Source organism: Trichechus manatus, unplaced genomic scaffold (assembly GCF_000243295.1).
Source record: "Trichechus manatus latirostris isolate Lorelei unplaced genomic scaffold, TriManLat1.0 scaffold00060, whole genome shotgun sequence".
Classification (NCBI taxonomy): Eukaryota; Metazoa; Chordata; class Mammalia; order Sirenia; family Trichechidae; genus Trichechus; species Trichechus manatus.
The window spans coordinates 9044399-9056339 of record NW_004443996.1 but is presented as its reverse complement, the minus strand read 5'-3'; the positions used below and the strand labels follow the sequence as shown (position 1 = coordinate 9056339).

The window sequence follows — 11941 nt, the reverse complement described above, 5'->3', positions numbered from 1 at the left end:
GATATTAATGTCATACTAAAGGAAAAAGGTCAATTGAGTTTTAGTAACCACATATAATTCACATGAAGCCATCCTTATATTTTGGCAGCCCTATTATTTATTTCTTATAAAATAATTTCAATAAAAAATAATAATATTTTAGTTCATAGATATTCCTTCTAATGAGCTCAAAATGCCAACGAACTTAGAAATAATTATTTATCAAGAATATATCAGAGATACTGATTGAGGTGCAATCATTATAATGTTGGTTTATAATATGGTTGCTTGGTAACCATACATTTTATATGTAGCTAACGCATAACAAAATTGCATTTAATCTTGAAATTGTTCACTTGCAACATGTTGGTATCTAATTAGACAAGATCCAGTCCCATATTTCTTTAAATAATGATAGTGTATTCTTCCACATGAGGGCTCCTCATGTAATATTACCAGTTTTGAAAACATAGAAATTGAGAGAGCTGATGTGTTTTAAAATTATTTTTAGTAAGAATAAACTATCCCCCTTGCAATAGTTTAATGAGGACCCAATATGTGAAAGCCATAGTTCAAGTGGATGCTCATCTTTCTAAATATTTAGTGATCAAAATAACTGTTATTTTAACCTTATCAGTGAACACTGGCCTTGGCTTCTAAAACTAGAGAGAAATCAAATCTCACTATATGATTCTTCACACACTGTCAATTACTTACTCTTCATTTTCTTATCTTAGTTACCAGTTGTTTGTCACTGATACAATTTCTTTTTATAAAAGCCAATCGGCAACTTTCATGTGGCAGCACAAGCTCACCTACACAAGGTTCTAGTCCACAGTTGATTTATGAACCCCTGTACTTTTGAAGTACATTGGCTTTGTCCAGGGGATACCTAAACCTAAATCTTGATGACAGCCTTGGGAATAAAGATGATTGTATTCTTCATTCAAGGAAAATCTTCATCATATGTGTCTCTGTTTTTATGCTGACAATGATGACTTCCCTGAAAAATAAGCAGTAAAGTTTCAACTCATCCTAACTTTTTCTCTTGGCCTCAGGAATTTTGCCAAATGGAGGATATTTGGACTCTTTTTTTGTATGGCTTTCCCAGCTGTCTTTCGCTCAGTTCGAGAATTATGCCTTTAGCTGGACAGGCTGAAGGTTTTGGGAAGGGTGTGCATTCTTTTCTTTATACAATATGAGGGTTACAAGCTGGCTTGAAAGCCCTCCAGAGCAATTGCACAAAGTCTATCTTCCTAAGACAGCCTCTCAAGTCTCTCCATCTGCCACAACTAAGCCCTGCCACCTGTCCAAATTTTTTATGACCTTTGCTTCTCTGAGGCCTTATAACATTCTTTGAACCATCTATCACATTTTTAAAGTGTGTGTGTGAGAGAGAGAGAGAGAGCGAGAGAGAGAGAGAGAGAGAGAGGGAGAAATAACTCCTGCTAAGATTAGCTTCCCTAATATTAAGGACCAGGTCTTAAACAATATTCTACTCTTCATAAAACATTACACAGTACTTAGGACATAGAAAGTATTCAAAGATCTAGCTCTTCTTTCAATTAATAATTGTTAGCACTTGCCTGTATATCCTGTATTATTTTTCTTTGACTTGCATGTGAACATCTTACTTTCCTAATCAATAATAGGTTACTTAAGGGTAGGTATTACATCCTACGCTTCCTTTTATATTGAGAGGTCTCACATAGGACTGTTTACAAAGTAGGTGCTCAAAAAAGTGTATTTGTTTTTTACTTACAATATGCCAGCAATTATATGCATTATATCTTAATAACAAACTTATAAATTAGTTACCATTATTATCATCCTTATAATAGTGAGGAAACTGAAGCTTTAGACACTTTATCAAAGTCATAAAATGGAATAACTGAGATTCAAACCCAAGCTAAGTGTAAACATTATTGATTTAACACAATATACTGCCGCTCACTTTCCCACCATCAGGAACAAACTGGCACCTCTGATCCCACTAACTTTATATAAAGATGCTCCTTTCTCTAAATGCACTTAAATCTGATTAAATCATAATTATGCCTTACATATGTTCCCTGATACCTGTCTAGCCCAATTCTTGCACCAATCTGTAGGTAGAGCATGGTATCACTGAAATGAAAACTGGCAATGAGTACTTTTTTTTTTCAATTGTGAATTTTTAAATTTTGTATATTAGTTGTCAGAAAGAATGCTCAGCCTTTCTCCTGAGTCTTCAGGTCTAGTAAGTGCTGTGCTTAATATTATGTTCTGTGTAGGGTTTTCCACACTCTTCTTAATAATATGATTATTGCAAGTGATTGAATAATAATTACAATTATTGGTGATCTTCACTTTGGGGAGCCACATTCTTACATTATAGATGTTGCCAACTCAACTTACGTGGAAGACAGAAGCTACTGTCATATTTTTCCTCACTGTACTTTCTATAGTTACTTTGTGAAATTGATGAGTATAATGTGTATGTGTGCATGTGTGTGTGGTGGGGACAGAGGAACAGGGGCTTATTTTTCTGTAGGACACTTTGGAGCATGTTTGTGGATAGCCCAATGACTTAATTGAACCAGATCATCTGCTTCTAATAGCTCTTCTCTCACAGCCCAGTGAAACATAGGCCAGTCACAAAGAGATGTTAATCCTAGTCTTAAAATAGTGCATTCTGGCAAGACCCACAGACTGTGCTTTAGCAACTGATATTTCAGTGCTTCTTTTGCACATAATTTTGGGCAACAAATCCACCAGTTTTATCATGAAGGTTGGAATTGCTGCTCTTATAGCAGGAATTGTTGGTACTATTGGCATTATCTTGTTTCTTGTAGCCTTTGGAACAGAATATTGGTTACTTGCCACAGAGACTTGTGAAAGTTTTGACTCTAACAATGGAACTTTGGACGTTGAAGAAGAGGTAAACATATAGCTAATGTACTTTTAAAATAATATGATGTTTAAAATAATTACCCGTAAAGGAAACCTATCTTTTAACAAATTGACATGTTAGCAGTGTAAGATGAATCTTTGGGTTTTCATTTTAGAAATTTTTTTTTAAACATAGTAAATATTTTCCAGGGTTTATTTGTAGATTTGAGATATGGAGTACAGAATGAACCTCACAGAAAAAACTGTTATATAAAGCAGGAAGTGAGGCAAGCAGTTTGGATGCAAATTATTGCAGATTTATATGTCAGAAATGTTATTCTTACACTAAAGCCTGATAATCTGTATATTAGTTTGCATAGTTATTGTTGTGATCTTGTTATTTAAAACTAAGGGTTGGTTATATATATACATAGGCTTATGTATATAGTTGGAAAAACAAAGCTAATGTAGAGATTTGAGGAGGAAAATAAAAACAAATATTTCTATCCAATTATTAAGTAAATTTGAAATATTTTGTTTGTTTAGACTTGGGCTCTCATGAGGAAAACTTATTTCTCTTTCAGGACAGCTGAAAGTTGTATTTGTTTAGTTATAACTTTAGTCCAATTAAAAAAGGTATTTTATGAAAACGTCACATATGAACCCAAAATTTTTTCTTAAACTTCAATGTTAGGAAATTCAAATATAATCATGTTACAAAACAATACTCAACATCTTCTATTAAACAATCTTTATTGTCTTAGAATGTCTTCATACGGAAAATGCATATATATATATATATATATATATATATATATATATATAACCATTTGAAGAGGTTCTCCAGTAAAGAAAGAATGCTGTTGTTCCTTTAAAGAGTCAATACATCAGAGTTGCCCAAATCAGACTTCTCCAGATTGTTCTGTATGAGGAGGGTGAAAATGCTGAAGTCCTGGTTCTGAGAAAACTAAGAGGCTGATTAAAGTTTTCTTTCATGCCATCGGTCATTGTTTGGTATGCCATTTGTCCTTTCAGAGAGGATTCTATTTCTGCATTTCTCAACTATTCTATGCTCTTCACTACGCCATCCAGCATTATTAAAAACCTGCTGCCAAAATGCTGATATACTTATCCATGCATATAGGTAATGGATTAGGCCTAAAGTGCTACTACTCCCAAGGGTATTTGCCTTTTAAAGAGATTGAAAAAATAAATCTCTAATAGTAGATTCAGGCTGCAGTAATCTTGGCCAGAGAGATTTTTTTAAAGGGAATACCTCCCTGGCATCTGCTCAGACTACTTAGGCTGCCACCTACTCCATCTGCATTTATCATTAATTGCAAGTCCTAGATAGAAACTGTAAGTTCTCCCTAGAGAACAGTACTAGATATCTATGAACAGTACTTGCAAACAACAAATATAATCCTAGAATGTTAGAACTGGAAATCTTAGAAATTATCTAGTCCAAGTTGTAATAAACACTAGTCACCTCACTCTCCATCCTGTGCTATTTTCATAACCCCGAGCTGATGGCAGTCCCTGGGTGGTGCAAACAGTTAAACGCTCAACTACTAACCAAAAAGTTGGCAATTCAAAGACTCCCAGAGGTGCCTCAGAAGATAGGCCATGTGATCTGCCTCTGAAAGGTCACAGCCTTGAAAACCCTGTGACGCAGTTCTACTCTGCACACTTTGGGTCTCCACAAGTCAGAATCGACTCAAAGGCAACTAACAACAACAACAGCAAGCTGACGGCATGGCTTACAAAATCTGTGTATCTATAGCAATGAACACATTGACTAATACATAGTTGGCTCCCAGTAAACATTTACTGAATGAATTTTGCAGATGAGGCAATTGACGTCCAAAAAGAGAAAGTGATGTACCCAAGCTCACAGAACCAGTGGCTGAACAACATGAGAACCTAAATTTTCTGCCTCCCAATACAATGTTCTATCCACGGTTTCTTGACAATTTTATTACTTGAGGATACATTTTACATTTGCTACATGTCTGTAAGAAGCAAAGATCTGATCTAGAGCTAATGTTCCATAGGACTACTAGCCAAAATGTTGACGGTTCAAACCCACTAAGAGGTGCCTCAGAAGACAGGTCTGGACATGATGTTGTACGTACCAGCTTTTGCTAGTCACCAGCATATAGCATACTCTCACTGAGCGAAGATAACTGAGGTAAGGGCTTGTCCCTGTAATAATTCATTTGCTTGAATAAAGGCATCTCTAAGTCATTAAAAGTAGAAGTCCTTGCCAGTAGGAGAAAAAATGGGTATGTATTTGTGGATTTCCTAGACATGCACTTCCTAGCATTTAGATCCATAGACTATTTTTCCATTATAGTTGTAAGCAAGGCATAAAAATATTTTTTAAGCTAGCAAATGTCTTAATAATGGAAGTGTTAAAAGAAACATTATTGATAATGTTGGTAATTATTATTCTGGACTACCTATATATTGAACTTTTGGAAAAAAATAGAACTTGCTGGAAATAAGCAATTGGTAAAAATAATGAATCAGAAAATCTTGAATACTTAGATTTTATTTAATGCATTTAGTTTTGTTTCCTAATATAGAATCACATGGGATGAGAAGGTAGTGTTACATGTATGTGGGTAAAGCAGAGAACAGAATAAGGACATGATGTTTTACATATTCACTTTTGCTAGTCACCATCATATAACATACTCTCTTTGAGTGAGGATAACTGAGGAAAGGAGAGACAGAAAAATGTTGATCCACAACTAATCCCCTATCTCATGTTGGTTAGCAATTCCCACACTTAAATTCTGCTCTTATATTACACAGCTAATCCCATCTGTTAGCAAATGGAAAAACTGACAAATTTCATCTTCTATTTCTTTTCTGGTTGGCCACTGTTGAGCTCAAGGGTACTCAAACTACCACGTGCTATAGAATTCCCTGAGGAATTTGTTAAAAATGTAGTTTCCTGGCATTTACTGCCCACAGAGTTTGAGTCAATAAGCCCGAGTCTAGCAATCCACATTTTTAACATTTTGATCTCAAATTCTGCTCTATACTATATATGGCAAAAATGTATATATGAAAACTGAAGGTGGTAGAACATACCCATTATGTGGTGAAGCGATTGGAAAAACTATTGAAAGTTATCTCTACATCGACCAAATACATCAATCATATGAAATAGTCACATTCATTTGGTCTCCACTAATATAGGCCAGTTGAAGATGGGCTGCAATTTCCTTTTTTAAAAAAAATAATTTCCTGTATAGCCATTGCAAATTAAGAGATGGCATAAGCATTAGAAAGCATATTAAGAAGACTTAAAAGAAGAAACTGTTGAAAGTCCCTCAAACATTTTAGAAGCACCCATTTGCATTAGGAGAAAAAAAAGAAAACTATCTTATTAATTAAATTGAGCTCCCTGAGAACTTCTGGAAGGCAATACCTTTTAAAAATCCAGTTTAAATAACTATGTAACACAATTAAATGTATTAAAATATGTCTTTTAATCTAGGCATTCAACTACACATTCTGACGTTACCTTGTACTCTTTGGAATAAGTAAGTCTTGACTGCTCAAATCCTATCTTCCTGGTCACAACACTTCGAAAAAATATTAACAGTGGAGATGTCCTGGCTGCCATATTTTTCAATGCGTATCTGTCCCTTAGAGACCTTTTGCTCATTAGATTAATTGAAATGAGCAACATAAACAAACAATTACACTTATGGGTCTCAACTCCTTGGCACTGAGCATGGAAACAGGCTGTGCTATGACTGAGTAGCCAAAATTTATGTTGCAATGGTACTGTAAGACATTATATGGCTATGCATACAGAAGAAATATATAACCTTTAAGGAAAATAAAAATTTTAGACTATATCATGTATACCTTAGTGCAAGATTGGAGTGCTAATCCATTGGTCACATTGCACAAAATCAATGGGCTCGTTCTTGGGTTCTTCTACAATTCATGTGTAGGTGAAACTTATGATCTCCATTTAAATTGCTGTTGACTGGGCAACCAGTCAAGTAAAGATACGGATTGAGCCTCCTCTAGGCCTAACACTGTGCATCTAAATGTGCTTATTCTTTATTTAAAAAGTTTTATATTTAAAACTTTTTATTATGACAAAATTTCAAACATATATAATAATAGAGTAGTATAATGCTCACCCATCTATTCACCACCAAATTTCAAAGATATCAACATTTTTCCATTCTATTTTTTAGAGTAATATAAAGCCTTCCTAACCAAAATACAGTCCACAGACAAGCAGGAATGCCATCTCCTGGGAGCTTGTTAGAAACGCCAAATTTTAAGCCCCTCCCCAGATGTAATAAGTCAGAATGTGCATTTTAACAAGATCCCTAGTTGATTTGTACACACATTAAAATTTGGGGAACATTTCCTATAAACGTTCTTCCTACGCTGCAGATAAATAGTATCTCAGTATGTTCTGAAATTCTAAGCAAAATGAGACTTCCTTGTGAAGCCAGAATTTCAAAAGTTTAAGTATTTCTTTTTTCATAGTATGATGAAGATATGAGAGACTATGAGGAAATGTCCATAACATACCATCATGAAGGATTCTTCTGGAGGTGTTGGTTCTTTGGAGATGATTCACAAACTTCAGTATGGAGATATTGGTTTAGTGAGTATTAGAAATAAGCTATTGTGTGGGATTTTAAAGTCATGGTTTCAATTTCAAAAACAATCTCATATAGGAATTGGAGGGGACACATACCAGGGATGTATATTAAATATTAAAAGCTCAAAATTGGATTACTATTTTTATTTGGTGTTTGACTTAGAAGACAAATGGTTATTTTGAAGCCATCAGATCATATGTGGCTTAGAGTGAGACATAAAATCATTCATGTTTTCTTTCAAGGTAACATAGTTGTCTTAAAAAGTTATTCATGCCTTTCTCTATAATTGTAAATTGCTCGGTGGAATTAAAGTCAATAGAATAGCAACATAATTTTAAATTTAAGGTCCTCCTTTAGTTTATCCTAAATTATCACACAAAGAACTGATCAAGATTTTACTTCCCTGCTGAAATAATTTTACACACTGGAGGTAAGGCTTTCAATCCTAGCTTTGCCAGTTTCTAACTGTGTTACTCTGGGCAATTTGCTTAACCACTCGTTGCTTATCTCCTCATAATTATGATGATTGCCAACCTGTTATTAATATTAATTTAATAACACAATGAAGGAAGTTCATAAAAAATGAGCTCTGCCTTTTTCTATTTTTCTAGATATTTTCTTCTTCCATTGAAATGCAAATCAATTTAATAGCAATTTATGAGTTCAGGTTCTGAGGAAAATTAAAGAGCTGAGACATGGTCAGCGACTATATCTAACTGTTTCTGGCACATGAGAGCTCTTAAAATATTATATAAAATTAGTATGAAGAATCTTAATCTAATATACTACTTCTTTAGACACTCTTGGTCACTGCTATAACACTAGAACATATATATGAAGGTGTTAGTACTATTTGTACTTAATGATCCAATAATCTAGGCATCTTATTTGCTAATGTGCTGAAGAGGCTATAGCTTCCAACCAACAACAACAAAAAAAACCCTTGCTCATAGCCACCCTATAGGATAGAGTAGAACTGCCCCACAGGGCTTCCAAGGCTGTAAATTTTTATGGAAGCAGACTGCCACATCTTTCTCCCACGGAGTGGCTAGTGGGTTAGAACCACCAAACTTTTGGATAGCTGCGGAGCACTTTAACCTCTGCTCCATCAAGGCCCCTTTGATACAAATAGAGTCCTATTTAAGGATTCATCAGGGAGCAGATTTAATCAAGGAAATAATTAACAAATGCAACATGTATTTGTAGTACTGCACTGTATTAAGGATAAGATAGATACAAACAAGTCACTGGATAAAATTCTTGTTCTCCGAGAGTTTATAACTTATAACTGGGGTCAAGGCATAAACACATTTAACAAACATGACAACACAAGACAAGGATGAAGGTGATATCACAAGGTGGTATAGACTATATACCATGAATTATAAAGGCATTAAACATTTACAATTTCATAGGAAAGAGAGGGATAAATAAGAATTGTGGTGCTTACACTTTCCTGTGTATCCAAAGATCACTCTGATTGCCATGGAAGGTTCGTGGAGGGATGTAGCTTGAGATAAGGTTTGAGTGGTAGATTCGGGCCAGACAGTGGAGAACCATGAATGATCAGCAGTTGGAAAAACCAAATCTGGGGGTATAATGCCTTTATTAAAAATACCTTCATTTAATATGCTGTGCAAATTCTACTAAAAGCTTTTTAAAAATAGGCTCTTTTGAATAATTTTATGATAAAAAATGAGCATATAACTATTTATATCCTTCTACAATCAGCTGAAAAGATCAGAAATAATATATAGTAAAGTGCTATTAGTTAGGTGGGAGTTCTGGATTGAATGGAGTAAGGAGCTTGGCAGACACTTTTCCAAGCAAAAAATTTAACTGGTGAAAATTATTTAAAAATATTCAAACTCTCTGGAAATTGTCCTATGGGCATACAGCAAATAGAGAAATACGTATTCAAGAATATATACTAAGGTGAGTTCCGGCAAAATGGCACTCTAGGCAGAAGCACCACGCCGTCTCTCCACAGCAAAGATCCGAAAAACTAAGCCAAACAGAGAATACAACAATCCTGAAACCCTAAAACATCAAATGATGAGATAAAGAACTCAGCCAAGCACCAAATGGAGTGAGAAAACTGACGGAGAACGGAGAGTGAGGAGAGACTCATGCTGAGGTCCCCTACCAGCTAATGCAGCACGGATCCACCATCTTGGACTCCTATCAGAGACCAGCAAACGGGGGTATGAGAAAGCAGCCTCACGGAGCGTCCAGTGGGAGACAAAACAGCCGGTAATTTGCGGTGTGCGTTTTCCCACCCCCACCCCTCTTCGCGCCGGCTTGGCCTCCTCTGCTTCCCGCGGCCACAGTCTCTTGACTGGGAAGCGCTGGCTGCTTGTATTCCACACACCCAAGTGAGCGGCTCTCTGGGTGCCATTTGTTGGCTGCTAGTGTTGCTTTTTTTTTCTGCTTCTTTTGATTTCTCACTTGCCTCTCGCCACCTCCCCCTCTTTCACTCGAGTGTCTGGCTCCGTGCGCCACCTTTGCTTCTTCCTGAGGGGCTGCAGAGCACCGGCAATTTGTGATATACGCTTTACCACTCTCCACACTTCTTCACCCACACTCAGCCTCCTCTGCTTCCCGCGGACACAGTCTCTTATCCAGAAGCACCAGCCCACACTAGCTGGCTCTCTGAGTGCCATTTGTTGGCTGCTTTTGTTGCTTTTTTTTTCTGCTTCTTTTGATTTCTTGCTTGCCTCTCACTGCCTCCCACTCCTTTTGCTCGAGTGCCTGGCTCCAAGCGCCATCTTTGCTTCTTCCTGAGGGGCTGCGGGGCTCCATTCCAGTGTGCAGCTGCTTCCCGGTCTGGGCTGCCGTGCTGGTGGGATCCCGGGGCTTTTGTTCATTTGTTCCTCTGCTTCCCGCGGCCATGGTCTCTTGACTGGGAGGCGCCAGCTGCTTGGATTCTACACACCCAAGTGGGCGGCTCTCTGGGTGCCATTTGTTGGCTGCTAGTGTTGCTTTTTTTTCCTGCTTCTTTTGATTTCTCACTTGTCTCTCGACACCTCCCCCTCCTTTCACTCAAGTGCCTGGCTCCGTGCACCATCTTTGCTTCTTCCTGAGGGGCTCCAGAGCACTGGCAATTTGTGATATATGCTTTCCCACTCTCCACCCTTCATCACCCACACTCAGCCTCCTCTGCTTCCGGCGGACACAGTCTCTTGTCCAGAAACACCAGCCCTCACTGGCTGGCTCTCTGAGTGCCATTTGTTGGCTGCTGGTGTTGCTTTTATTTTTTTCCCCTGCTTCTTTGGATTTCTTGCTTGCCTCTCACCACCTCCCCTCCTTTCGCTCGAGTGCCTGGCTCCATGCGCCATCTTTGCTTTTTCCTGAGGGGCTGCGGAGCTCCATTTGAGTGTGGAGCTGCTTCCTGGTCTGGGCTACCGCTCTGGTGGGATCCCGGGGCTTTTGTTCGTTTGTTTGTTTGGAACTGTTTGTTTGTTTTCTTTTCCTTCTCTTGAGTTGGGAGCCCTTTCTGGCCAGGCGGAGCTGGGTGGCAAGGAACGCCCCTTCAGCTTCCACAGACGTGCAGAGGGATCCCTGAGGACATTTCTTTTTTTGTTGGTTTCTTTTTTTCTGTTTTTTGAGGGGGCCTTTCTTGTTCTTTTTTTTTTTGATTCGTTTTGTTTTCTTTTCCCTCATTTCCCCTTTTTGTCTTTCTTCATTGCTCAGTTTCTCGTCTTTCTATATCTTCCTTCTCTTTCTGATCCCTGAATACCAGGAATTGTATGCCTCTGCGCCTTCTGGCCAGGCTGTGCTGCGACACCTGAGAGTGACTTCCCCAGACCTCATAGCTGCATTGGTGGGATCCCTGGGAACTTTGCAGTTCTTCAACCTTTCTGATTTTTATTTATTCTTTCTTTTCTTTTCTTCCTCTTCCCCTTTCTGTTTGTCTCCATTTCATAGTCTCTCATCTCTCCATTCCAACGGCAAGCTCGCCTAGCATTCTTTTTTGTTTGTTTGTATGTTTTTGGCTCCTGTTCCTCTCTTCTCTCTCCCATATCCATCTTAGCTCCACACATAACCATCTCCCTGCTGCTTCCTGCCTACCTGCACCGTGCGCTTCACATCACACCACCAAGCAGCTCAGGCATGGCCTACTGGAACCTGCCCAGCACTGATTACTGACCCTCCCTGGTGGCTGTAGTGAGTGCCACAAACAACCCGTCCCAGTAACTCCTCTACAGCTAGACCTACCCTGCTGTACCATATATGAGTGACTGAACCTGCCAGTAGGAGGAGGTGAAAAGTATTGAGCGCACGGATGAGCAAACAACAAAGATCACGCAGTCCGCCTGCTCAGACATAGTCAAATTTTTTTTAAAAAAAGGGACGAAACAAACAAATCTACAATCAATAAACGAGAGAAATAACTACTGAATGCCCCGAACACAGCAGACAATATCAAAACATTTACAAAA

General features: G+C 37.9%; 1 protein-coding gene across 1 annotated transcript in view; it reads left to right on the top strand.

Annotated features, from left to right (window-relative positions):
• Positions 1 to 2600: 2600 nt before the first annotated feature.
• LOC105756408 (transmembrane protein 182-like) overlaps positions 2601 to 11941 on the top strand; it is a 32085-nt gene continuing 22744 nt past the window's right edge. Inside the window, exons 1-2 of the mRNA XM_012556257.2 lie at positions 2601 to 2858; positions 7391 to 7501. Of these exons, the coding sequence (XP_012411711.1) occupies positions 2744 to 2858; positions 7391 to 7501 (226 nt within the window). The 5' untranslated portion in view covers positions 2601 to 2743. The remainder of the gene's footprint in view (positions 2859 to 7390; positions 7502 to 11941) is intronic.